Source organism: Centrocercus urophasianus, unplaced genomic scaffold (genome assembly GCF_019232065.1).
Source record: "Centrocercus urophasianus isolate 14NV4802_14NV808 unplaced genomic scaffold, USGS_Curo_1.0 seq_33, whole genome shotgun sequence".
Classification (NCBI taxonomy): domain Eukaryota; kingdom Metazoa; phylum Chordata; class Aves; order Galliformes; family Phasianidae; genus Centrocercus; species Centrocercus urophasianus.
Window position 1 is genome coordinate 1,880,149 of NW_024884900.1, and position 13,592 is coordinate 1,893,740.

Genomic DNA, 13,592 nt, shown 5'->3' on the forward strand with positions numbered 1-13,592 from the left:
GATTGAGAAATATTTCCTTTTTCTTTTATCATTGCCCATTAATACAAAGCAAAAGAGCATATTCTATACAAACTATCCTGTTGGTTTTTTTGTTTGTTTTTAAGTTACATTACTTACATTTTGTTTTCTCCTCCTCTTTGCCTCTAGTGAGTAGAACTAATCCAACTATCAAGTTATTGAAGTGCAGCCCTTTAGATATTCCTCCAAATGAACAGTAGATAACCTAGGAGAATAAAGCAGAAGTTAAGCCACAAAGTTAAGAAAGAATGGAAAGCAAGAAGTTATAGCAGGGCTCTATTTTGCATGTTTTTTCCAGTTAATCACCTCACAGTCACCTAAACACTTTTAATATTAATTCTGAAACACCTTCGTAGACATTCCAGTTATAAAGTTGTCTTTTGAGGGTCTTTCAATTAGAGAAAGACACATTTTTCCTGAACAGAAGTATTTTTTAACAAGCTGCAATCCTGCAAAGAAGGATTCATTCACATATGCTATTTCTCTACTCTTCTTTACCAAGGTAATGAAGGTGGACTCTCCTCCAGATTGGGGTACAATAACCTCAGAACTACCAGGAGGTTGTTGGAGCAACAAGAGCTTTGTTACCCCATCAGTGGAGATGTGCTCTCAGTAAACCACCAAAAATTGCTGACTTGTAAAGATGTGACAGAGAAAAAAACAGGCTTTTAACTTTTGTGCACTGCCCCTATTGCTGCAATGCCCACTCCAAGTCAGTACTCTATTCTGCTAACAGTGGGATTTACATCTGTTGTTGTACTGCTTTTCTAACTTGCACTCCTCCTTTAAATCCCAAAATACATTCCCACAGCACCAGTACCTCATTAGTACCACAAGAGAGATATCTACTTCACGTATAAGAAAACAATGCAGTCAGAACTTATACATTATTCTTATACAGGAGAGTTATTTCAGCACTTCTGTTTTTTTAGTATGATTTTCTTATAGGTATCACACAGGGCATCTAACCATAAGGACAAAGCATTAAGTGCAGCCAAAGGGAACTATTACTGTGAAAGGGCAGAACAAAGTGATTTGTCACCGATCGCAGCTTGGATAGCAGATTCATGTGCTGACCTTTAGTTTAAAGAAGTTATATTTAGAAAAAAAAAGAGAGGGAGAGAAAGGGCAAAACAAAGAAATTGAGCTCGATTTGATTTTATAAAGCAAAGTATCATGTACATGTTAGATAGCGTTCGCTTTGCATTACACTGCAAATGAGCAACGTTACTAACAGGATGTGTACATGAAGTTATGCACCGTTTTCTTGTTCTTCTTCCATAAAAGCATATTCTTTGCATGACAACTTAACCAAAAAGCAATGGCAGAGTTCAAAGTTCCATGTTACTGTAGACAGAGCCACTACTCTGTGAATCACCAACAGAGCAGAGAGAATCATTTGAAAAACACTGGACAAAACCCACAGGTTGAGGACCTCTCACAAACAGAACTGAGATCATAAAGCTACTGGATGCTTCACTGACCACATCACTATAAATACTACATCTATTTTACAAAAAAAATACAGGAATAATCCTAAGCCGTAAATAAAATAAATTACCAACTGCATTTAAATACGATTACAATTTTTCTGTGCATGTTTTAAGTACTTTCCTTCTTCTGTCTCTCAGAATTGCAGCATTAACTCTGGTTTAACCCAGCACCTTTGCCTGCCCAGCATCTCCCACCCCCCTTCCTGTATCTATGCCAAATCAAGCATTCACGTAGCAGGACTATGAATGAAATTAGGGAACAAATTTGGATTTGAAATAACCATTTTTGTCATCAGGTTTCACTAATCCAGTTCACTCAGAGCAGTTGACCTCTAGGCAAGAATAAGCAGCTAGAATTAAGCTGACCATGAAACTGCTATGAAATAACTGCACAAATCACATTTCAAATACTATGAGAGAACATCGATACCCTACCATAACTGTGCAGGACATTCTGTGTCATCAAATGCCATCTATTATCAGTCATGCCTTTCAAAGGAGCCTGACAGCCCACTACAACCAAGTGCATTAAGGAGAAAAATCAATTCTTAACAGACTGAAATCCCTTTGCAAAACGTGAGTGCCATGTTTCCCAAAACAAGACCAACTCACTCAGGTTTATGTTCACAGGAAACAGTTTATCCAACCAAACAAAACCAGCCATGGCCTTGCCAAGGCTGCTGGGTAGGTCTGGCTAAGCTACAGTGTACTGTACCAGCAAACAGAAGCAAAGGAAATACCCAACACAGACCAGCTACTTTCTGTTAACTACTTAACTGCCATTCATACAACAAGGTATAGAAAAACCTACCACTGCTGTCTTTGCAGCAGTAGGAAGCAGACTAGCAGTTGCAGTGAGTGTTCTAGCCCACCTCCACAGAAACACTGGGCAACAAGGTGGTAGGAAGTTCCAAAATCTCATTCACTTCCATACCAAAGTTATTACCTGACATAATTCAGGTTATTACCAGACAGATTTCCTGAAGACACCTATGTCCAGACAGTTCTGCACGATACCTTTGGGAGATGCTCTCCTTGCCCACCTATCATGCTATCCATTGCTACGCACTCGAGACTACTGAAAGCTGTCTGAAGGCAAGTTTAAATGAGGCTCACAGTATAGAAGGATCTCATTCTATCAGAGACATTACGTATAACTTGCAATTTCATTCTGCTGGGAGACATAGTGCTACCCAAACACATTAAAGTCCCACAGGATGCTCAGATCATCATCTGCTATTACCAAAGTTTAATGCATTTGCAAATGCTTGAGGGGATAAATTATTAGAACTAAATTTGTGCTCTATTTGGACCCAGCGTTATGGCAGAGATTTGAATTCCACCCTTCTACTTCTAATCATTCCGATTTCAAAAGATGCCTTCGAGGCTACACTGCATATGTAAGTAATTTACCTTCACATTACATTGGAGCTATTACTTTAAAAGAAAATGCACAGCTCTGCTGAATACTATAGTTTAAGTCTTAATATAGCTACTCCAGAGCCAGGAAAAACAAACAAGAAATCCACTTAGAGCATAAAAAGGGCCGTAATTCCTACATTATCATCAGATACAGAACACACTGGTACTGCATGAAAAATGGAAAGAAATTCAGTTTGGCCGCATATTTCTGTAGGCACACATTATCAACCACACACCTCCCCAGAGAAGCTTGCAGATTACCTCAGCAACTTTCGGAGGGACTCCATCACCAAGAACTTCCCTGATGAAGCACTGTTGGGTCATATAATACGAGAGTCCACAAGTTCTCTTAAAAGCATCTTTCAGTCGCTTTAGCTCTATGTCTGTAACTGCATTGAGTCAGAGGAGAAAAAAAGATTTGGTCAGCAATGTCATAGAAATGTAACAGCTTAAGGACTACCAAGAACCTGTCCACATTATGTTTACCATAAAATAAAAAGATCCGAAGAAATTAAATGCATCATTTTACCCAGGCAGTGGTAGATGATGAGATCCAATATTCTAATCTCAGCGAGAACTGAAAGTTAACAACAATTACAATCAGTTTGCTGTCTAAATTTTCGTTGACTACAATAATGTATTGTAAGTTTGTTGTAAATTGAGTACCATTATCCTCATACAAAAGGAAAATTAAGCAGTATTATGATTGATTTCATGTTGCACACAAGCTAGAGAGATGAGCTGTAAACCAACAGCAGTGAGTATAATTGAGAGCAGCTCCAGCAGCACACTTCAAACAACCCCATCTCACAGCCAGCCTACTTTTCTGTAGAAAAAAAAACCCATGGTCACTATGTACTGGCTTATAAGACAGTGGAGCAAAACAAGAATTTAACAGCAAAGCTAGTTTGGACTAAAAGTAACTCTTCACCTAAGGTTATCCCACACAGTCAAAATCTCATTACCAGCTGAAATCTGTTCAAACTTTTCAGAAGCTTTACACGTGAGGAGTTTGAAGAGATCCCACACATACTTGCACATGACTGTTCTCAAAAGCAGCCCTGCCTTCCTATTTCACAAGTGTAAGGCATTTTTCTAGCAATACGCTTAAGAAGCTCTGAACAAGGCACAGAACTGCCACAGTCCCACCAGCATCAAGTACTCTCATGAAGTATCTCAATGAAGAGAACAAGTACTTTGTGAAAATCAAGCTGCAGAGCATAACAGTGTCCTGGATGTACAGCAAGTTCCCATGTAGTGCAGAAAGAGCTATTTACCATCCAGGCACCAAGGAACTGACGCTGTACGTGGCAGCTATTTCACTCTATTTACTGGAAGACGTCTTCCTTTCCTTGCTATCACCAGTCAGATGGAGCAACTCTGAATGGCCAAAAGCTTGTCAAGGTTTTTGTCAGCCAAAATAAAACAGAACACTTCAGAACTTAATCCAGCACTCTTCATTGCTTTTACATTTCAATTAATTCATCCAAAAAAATCATTCCTTGAAAAGCAAATCATGTCAAAACGTTCCCTCTGAATTTCAAACCTCATCAGCACTGAAGTAGCCTGGTGACTTTACAGCTGTGCCTAAGAGCAAAAATTGGGTCAGTTTCTTTTCAAATGTTATTATAGATTCTGGGGATATTTTTTTTTTTTTTTTTAAACCAGAAAAAGAATCCAGGGATCTCAGAAATACAACTGAAGTGGGATCCACACTACATTGGTGCTGCCAATAAATAAGAATTTGGCAAAAGACATACTGAAATTATTATCATTGTGTCTTATCTTAATAAGTGTAGACCAATTATAAGGGAAAAGAATGTTGAGATGCTGCTGCTACCCAGCACATACGGTGTTGAAATGCCCTGTCGTGCAGTGCTCAGAGTCCTGCAAGGGATGGGCTGGCAGCGATGGGCAGGGAGAAGCCAACCAGCACTGCTCACACCTTCAGAAAGAACTGCCAGTATGACATTAAGTAGCTGATAAGATGATACTGCCAGTCTATGTCATGTTTCAAATGTAAATTACTAGCACTGGAGATGACAATGTTATTGTTTGCATACAGAAACTACAAAACAGGTCATGGAATTACAGAAAAGATGATCATTTCCCTTCCCTCCCCAGGACACACTGAAGTGACTGAAGCAGGCCACTTCAAATCACCTGCAAAGCTTCACAAAAATAAATTCATTATACATTTAGATCAAAGCACATGAAAGTACTACTGAAATGAACAGAGAAATAAAAGATATTATCAGCGTTTAAGTCAGGAAGTCATAAAACATTTGAATACAAAATCCCAACAAAAAACATCTATTTGACACAGACGTAGCGCGTGATGAGAAGAAATAAGTCCCAAATTAGCCAAGAACTACTCCCAGAAGCAGTACATTCATTACAGTCATAAAAGTGAGCACACCCACACGCCCACAAGCTACTGCTTCTCAGTCGCACAAGTCCTACGCTGAACAGGCAGCCCAACCGAGGTCAGAGGTGTTCCTTACGCAAATAAAGATATTAGTAAGAGGTCAATGTCAAACACTGCCCTCAGCTTCCAAGCAGCAGCCTTGAACAGCACTTCCCTGGATTTACTGGAGATCTCTTTTTTGTCTCTACAGCACCCACAAAGCCCATCCCGCACTGCTCTCCCTACACACGCACAGACGCTGCGCTTGCAGACACTGCTGCTGCATTCACAACCTGAGAAAAACAGCACACCTAAGACTTCCCAAAATAAGCTTATGATAGTCAACACAGCAACACATCTTGTCATTCCTACCAGTAACAGGTGGCAGAACCTCAATCGCATTGCAGAGAAAGCCATGCAGCTATTAACTGGAACCACGTGCCTGCTTCTACACATCTCAAGACTACAGAAGCCACCTTCTTATTGTAAGGATCTAATTCCAAAAGCAAGTTTCAGTAGTTACATACTGAATTCTAATTCTTACAATTGTATCTCAGTCAGCCTGCTGCCACATCACATCCCTGAAACAAGATGTCTTTTCCACCAAAGGAAAGGTCACAGGCTGTGCCTTTCTGTCCAGGCAACCTTACTAGGCAGCGCAAACCTCCAGAGCACTACCTTGGCTGGACGCCTTCCAGCAACACTGCAGACAGTTTAACAGAAGATTAGTGCAGCATCCAACCCTCCGGGGAATACTGGAGCTCCAGTTTGTTTAATAAAGTATAAATGAAACCATGCAACCTCAGCTAAAAGTGTCACAGCATCTTAGAGTAATTGTAACAAACCTCCAGCTCACCCAATTGCCAAGGTTATTTTCAGTTCAATAATGTTATTCAAACTTACTGCTGTTTATATGGATTTACGATCCTAGTGTTATTTTTTTAACTAACAGCAGCCCAGCTCAAGGGTTATATGGCACCTTCCAAAACCAAACACATTATTACACAGCTCAGTGCTGGAAGCCACCCTCTCTCTCTCTGCTGCTTTCTCTCTAGGTGCCTATCAGCCAGTTCTCATCCCAGAGCTTTCCTTTCAGAACAAAGCCCTACCCACAGATCAAACCACGCATGCCTAAGTGCCCAGCCCTGGACTTAAAGGCCTTGCTGGTTCCTTGCCTAGCCAGGAAGCACAGGTAGAAAATATCGTTAACTTGAGGTCAATTCCTCACAAGCAGAAGTGCCTGCCCTACCACACTTCCCTGGGTTAGATTCATCAGTCCCTAAAGGCTCTCACAAATTATGTTAATAGCACAAAGAGCAATAAAGACAGCTAAAATCAGCCCAAATTATACAAATGACAAAAAACAAAAACACAAAACAACAACAAAACAACAACAAAGATACACCGCCAAGAACACTTGTGGAAAAGAAGGAAACGAGGCTGTAGATGCCCCGTCCCTGGAGGTGTTCAAGGCCAGGTTGGATGGGGCCCTAGGCAGCCTGGGCTGGTACTAAACGTGGAAGTTGGTGGCCCTGCACGTGGCAGGGGGTTGGAGATTCATGATCCTTGAGGTCCCTTCCAACCCTGGCCATTCTGTGATTCTGTGAAATAACCACCATGCACCACAGTCTCTGCTCAGCACCAACAACCAGCCTGCAGCTCTTGCAATGCCCTCTCCAACTCACACATACCCACGCTGCTCATCACTGTCCTTGCAAAGTTTGAAGACTTTCAGGTGCAATGAAGAGTAACACCAAAGTCTGGGAGCAAGCACTGCTGCTTAAGATGCAACAGATCACACATGAACGTTAAGCATTATAAGAAATGGGTATTAATTTTGATGGAAGCTTACATAAAGGTTAAAAGAAGTGTTTAGTCAGGCTTAATGGTTTTTTATGGCTTATATAGCAAGATTATTATACACACTGCCTACAACACGTGCAAAGAGTGAGCACAGTATACGCACTTTAAATTTCTGTTTCACATTTATTAGGAAAGTCAAGATCAGACACAAACGCCTTCCTTTGCAATGCCTCTTCTCCTGATCTTCAAGATCCAAGCAAAATAATATAAAATGCTGTGATGATGCAGAAAGAGATATGAAATGCGGCCTTCTAAAGCATGAAAAATTGGCTGTTGTAGCAAGAGAGAAGAATAAAAGCACAGCATTCAGCTCTTTAAGACTGCCTGAGACATTCAGGCAAAAGACACTTAACCTCTCCCTGTCTTAATTGTCTCTCAACACTAAAACGAATCTAAATTCTAGTCTCCATCAGACAGATGTTTAATAAATGATCTAAAACGCTCTGTAAAAGCACTGTACAAAGGAGCTGCTTTAATCTGTGAGAAGGACAGAATCCCAGCAGTGCAACAGAGAGTAGGAGGAGCCAGCCTGCCATGGATGCTATAAACTGAGAGCCAATTAAAAGCCCCTGTAACAAACCACAGAACCTACATCCTACCTGCTGTCTTCACTGCCATCCTACTGGGGCAGCAGTGACTGCTGAAAGCAACTCAGTGAGTTGGTGACTTCTACTTACACCACCAGCCCCGAAGCAGCACACATAGCTCATCTGCTCTGCTGTAAGCAGAAGTAGCAGCACCAACAGTGGACAAGATCTTAATGTATCAAAAGCCTAAAATATTTCATTTAAATAAAAAGAGAGCTCTGCTGAGAGGAAGGAGAAATACACTCAGTTCACTGCGTGAGGTAGCTTACAAAATACCTATCAGGGATGGTGATTTTCCCCCCAGAATTCTTAAGCATCAAGATGTCAGCAATACTCAACAAACAGGAGACAAAATAATTAAGAAAACAGAAATCAGAAATCCCACTACTTATTCCAGTCACTACTGAATAAAAGACAGCTTGCTATAGCAAAATCTGCCCTGCAGATCTCAAGTGCACAAGGCAAGCGATAATTTGCAGCCATCAGCATTCATTCTTTTCTAAAAATAATCAAAACTGAGTTTTAAAATAACAGACTTGATTATCCTTCAGAAAGCAAGCAAAACTCACCTACCTCAAGTTCCAACTACCATCTCTGATTTTAACAGCTCTAATATTTTGATTTTTAAGTGACAATTCTACAGGTTCAATATCAAATTTGCAGGGCATATAATTCTCTAACCAGACAATTATCTTCTCTGTAATCACTTGTTCAATATTTCCCTCAGGAACCTTCATCCTAGTTATACATGGAAATTTTATTACTTTTTTCATTAGTCCTTGTTGTGACTCAATGGCCGCGGTTATGAAGTTGTCAAGAGCCAAAGCAATTATTAAAAATCTTCAACGAGGTAAAAATGTGCAAGGAAAACGTTTGGAAAAAATGCCAGAGCAGAGCAAGGAGCGATGGCTTTGCCCCAGGGCAGTGGGTGCCCCATGCAGGGCTGCCCCCCGTGAGGGCTCCCCTAACCCTGCGTTGTTCTGTGTTAAACACTGCTCCAGGTGCACGCCTCTGCTCCCTGCCCTTCCTGCGCTGCTCCCACGGCTGGCTGTGTGGCTCTGGCACTCTCCTCTCCAGGGGCAGGGAAAACTCCTCCAGAACACTCGGAGCTGGAAAGAAGAAGGGATGCCTGGAGAGGGCCACGGCCAGGGCAGTGCCATCCGTGGTGAACCAGGGCTGGCAACAGCTTTGGGACCTGCTGAGAACAAGTTTACCACTTCTCTAATTGATTACGGTAATTACTTTGTCTTTAAGACTGCAATCTATTGCATTTAAATTTGCAAGAGTACACACGGTAAAAGTTCTTTTAATGACCTGCAGAGATTTCAGGTTCTTTCAGCGTTCTTCTGCAGCTTACAGAGTAGGACTGAAGAGCACGTAAAACCAGGCTCCTTTAATTCCTGAGGATATAAAATATAGCCAATAAGATTCCACTGCTCAGATGGTGGGAGGATTATTTCACTGCTGGGGCTATTATGTAGCAATTCCCATCCACACAGCCTTATGGGGAGGGCTGTCACAGAACCTGCGCTGATTAGCTTTGCTTGAAGCAAACATAATCCAAATAGCAACGTGACAGTGAGTGCCCTGATAGAGATACTTTACAGATGGATAAAACAGGCTAATAATACTTAATGGCATTCTTTTTGAGGATGGTAACTGTGAGAAGTAAGCTCTTTGAAGATTAAAAGTGTCACATAAATGCTAAGTATTCACGTTACAGAAAATTGGCAAATCCTATTGTAATAACTAAATCTTCTGCTCTCCACACACAAGAAGTCATACCTTTGATATGCTCTGTGGTTAGGTCTAATACAACCAAGAAAAGCTTTATCCCCTGGATGAGCCACCAAGAGCCAAAGAATAGATATGAAGGGGAAAAAAAGAAAAAAGATTGAATAACCCTTTTTTTTTTAAATACCAAAATTACGTTGCAGTAATCCTTCAATTCCTGTTGCATATTGTGACTGCCAAGCAGTGTGTTAAGATAGCTCAGTCTTTACTGAGACATCTGAATGGAGCAATTTTTACTCATTATTTAGGGAATAAGATTAATTATCCCAAGACACTTAAACAGCCATTCTTTAACCAAGACCTCGAGAAGACAATAGAGCTGCGGGTAACAAAAAAAAAAGAGGGAGGGGGAATTTGTCAATGGCAAAAAGATTGATTATAATTCTTTAGGAACAGAAGGAACTTGTCATTAATGCCATTAGCTGCAGCGTTTGAGAATGGGGGACCATAAAGTATTTGTTTTACTTTTCCTCTGATGACACCCTTCATTAACAGCCCCATGGAACACTGAGCAGGTAATACTATTCACATTCACTGCCAGCAATTACTTTTCTTAAAGCAATGCTGCTTCAGCTGTATGAAGCAAATTCACCTCCTTAACTTCTGAGCTGAAATCCCGTATTTAACTGTACCACAACATCGGATAAAATGCAGTAAAATTCTTCTTCACAAGAGTAGGAAATTTCCAGTGCAGAGAAGCTCTTGTTTCTGGACATTTAAGTACTAGAAGCACGGTCTGAAAGGAAGTACTTCTTCAGCCCAAAATAGACTCACGATGCCATATTTGAGTTCATTTACAGAAGAAATTTAAATCCATAAAACTGCAGTTCTAGTTGTTAACTCCCCACTCGCAGTTCTTTCCACGCAGACTTACTGCACGCTGCACTTCCTGTTCTGCTCACAATCTTCCAGTTTTTTTCCATTTGAGGTTTCAGATCTTCAAAGTAGCAACATCTCAAACTAACAAATCAACAGTGCTCACTTAAAATAATGGCCAAAATTCAACTAAATCAGTCTTCGGATCATTTGCAGAGTCCTGCTGTGACAATATCTGATCAAGATTTTCAGTTCATGACTGGACAGGCCGTAAAACCTGCAGCAGGACAAAACCTGAGGAATACCATAAGCACTGTGCATTAACTAAGGAATATCAATACAAAATGCAAAGGAAATACAAACGTGTTCTATGCTAAATACCTGTATGGTATGAAAGGAAGATAACAAACACCACTAAGAATAAAAATAAGACCAGTTTATTCAATTTATTCAATGTGAATACCAAACATAGCTGATGTGAGGAAGAATCAGAAGTGGGTTGGTTGTAATGGGTGTTATTTTTAACGTTAGGGAAATATATCTCCATGCAGAATGAAGCACATCCTATTTTGGCCCGGTGGATTTACCTCTCAGAGCTCCTGGATCCAATTCAGACTCTAAACAATTGCAACATTATTCCTGAAGCATCAAGTCTTACTTCTCAATGTTCTTTCTCTAAGGCTGCAAAGCACATCATAATTTTTCTTCCCCTTTCCTTGCAATCTAAGATCTGATGTTGCAGAGCCATTGAAGTTATTTATTTACAATTTAAAAAAAAGGTTAAAGTTTTATATTGAAACTGATTTGGAGCCAAGTTACATGGTTCTTTTTACCCTGCACATAGTTCCAAGAAGCCAGCAATTACCTAGGCTCCAAGTGAAACAGCTTCAAAGGTTTTGAACACAGAAATCACCATCAGAATAACATTATATAAGACACCAGAAAGCACAGCTCCGCATTCCCCCTGCAGCAGGTACTTAGCTTCCCAGGAACCCAGAATGGTTTGAAGCACATTCCTCCTTAATGCACAGGTGAACATTTCACCTGCTCAGCTCACAAGCAGCATCCAGAAGAGCTGCTTGGTTTGTCCGCAGACACAGCACGCAGTAAGCACAACTGACTGCCGGCCTCATCTGCAAGCTTCCACGTGGGGGGGGAGGTTTGTTCTGCTGGCCACAAAGGAGAAGGATTAAAAGAGCCTACAGACCATGGCCTGTCCTCCACATGCCTGTCACCTACCTGCAAGAGCCAATCACTGCAGCAGAGGAAATCACAGAGCAAAAAAGAGACAAGCGGTGATTTGGGGGGGGTAAATTTTGTGCCTGAGCCACTTTTACATTAAATAAAGCATACAGTGGGAAATAAAGCCTGGCCACTGCGAACTGATTTGATTATAAATTGCCCAAACCTTTATCAGGCTTACCCCATTTTGCCTCAAAGGCAAATGAAGGCCTTGTTACAAACGTTAGTTGACTTTTTCAAAGGAAGTCATTTTTAAAAACTACCAGACTGTTTAACTTTCAAGCACACGTCTCTGCCTCACAGAACTCAGCTTCCCATCAGGACTAAACTAAAACAATCAGGGATTTCTGGTTTCTGGGATGAGTGACCCAAGTGCCTGCACAAAAGATTATTGTGACTGATTGCAACTTGCACCAGTTGTAAACAGGTTTGGTTGAAACACAACAAATTATATGCAGATGTATTTTGCTCCAAATGAAGACCTATTAAGAATCAGAAATGCAGACCAGCTTTCCCCCACAGTCTAATAAAACTGCAGTCAAAAGGTGGGCCCTCTTTCCAAGCCCATCCTTACCTACAAGGCCTTCACCAACCACGCTCAGCTGTAAGCACAGGTGAGTGACAAACCCACTTCTCCAAGGTGCTAAGATTCGGCATGCAAAAAGTAATGATTATTATACAGCTCAACTGAGAAGACCAGATCTATGCAGAAACAGCCACCACTAACAAAAGCGAGATGTCCCTTCAGACATCACAAAACAGAATGTGCATCAGGATTTTGCCATCCTTCAGGACAGCAGGGTATTTTCCTTCCAGTAAGTGCTAGCAATAATATAGTATTCAAAGTTTTGTGAATCAGATCCTTTCAAACTCAGAGGCAGAATCTACATTAATGGATTTTTTCTTCTACATTCATCTTCGCCCAAAGGCTTCATTGTCTCATTATGTAAATGACCTTTTCATATGAAAATTAAATGTTAAAGATGCTTTCTGTAGTTCTTCAATACTGCAAATATCACAAGGATATTCACAGTAATCTAGATTAACTATAACTTAAACAAAAAACAACTGCTTCAAGCAATAACAAATTAAGTAACTTGTTTTAAAACTACTTAAAGATTGAAAGCCTTATTTAGAATTAACCTCCAAAACCTTCTTTCCTGTATAGGAACCTAAATAAGGAATAGGCTGTTTTTGTTATGAATATTACCCAAGGATAGATTGCAAAACGCAGTTCTAAAGATGTGCACGAAGAACTCCTGCAAACTCATGTTACGTGCCCTCGCCACACTCCCCATCCCACCACGTGTCCCTCACACACCCAGCCAGCAGCCAGCGCTGACCTGGAGCAGATCAGAATGAACATCACATGCTGCAAAGTATCTCCTCTGCACACCAAGTCCCGCGTGTTATTCGAGTCTTTCTGCTGCTAGCACATAGCTTGCTGCTGCTGGCCACCTAGGGCACACTAACAATGCTGACAGCCAACGTGTCAACGGTCACAAGGGCAAAGAACCAACCAGTCAAGGACAGTCAGAAAAACTCACACCACCTCCACTGCTGGGAACACAGCTTCACTTCGGAGGTGTCCATAAGCACTTTATTCTGTAAGGGATCCTGTGCCGTGACACCAAGCTCTTCTGGACGCATTCCCGGCCCCTCAGCCAGCAGCAGTAACACCCTGTGCAGCTCCTGCAGACAGCAGCTCCCAGCCTGGCTGTGAGGTGCGCAGCTCCCGGCTGGGAAAAGCTTCGCCAACCGCCAGGCTACTTAAATAACCCAGGGAGTCCTAAAAACAAACAAGCAAAAAACCCACCAACAAACAGCCTACAGCTGAACAGCTCTGGCGTACAGCAGTCCTTGAAATAACTGGCTCGGTAGACAGAAACAATCCCAGTATTTGGAAATGCAACACTTGTTCCGCGCCTCCTCCGTTTCCTTTCTGTATGT

The 13,592-nt window shown here is 41.2% G+C and overlaps 1 protein-coding gene across 3 annotated transcripts in view; it reads right to left on the reverse strand.

Annotated features, from left to right (window-relative positions):
• The window catches only part of USP32 (ubiquitin specific peptidase 32), a 58,738-nt gene that overhangs the window by 39,525 nt on the left and 5,621 nt on the right, over positions 1 to 13,592 (reverse strand). For all 3 annotated transcript variants that reach the window (XM_042829966.1, XM_042829965.1, XM_042829964.1), the window contains exons 2-3: positions 3,195 to 3,322; positions 118 to 223 (exon numbers count right to left, since the gene is read on the reverse strand). In XM_042829966.1, the coding sequence (XP_042685900.1) occupies positions 118 to 223; positions 3,195 to 3,322 (234 nt within the window). The remainder of the gene's footprint in view (positions 1 to 117; positions 224 to 3,194; positions 3,323 to 13,592) is intronic.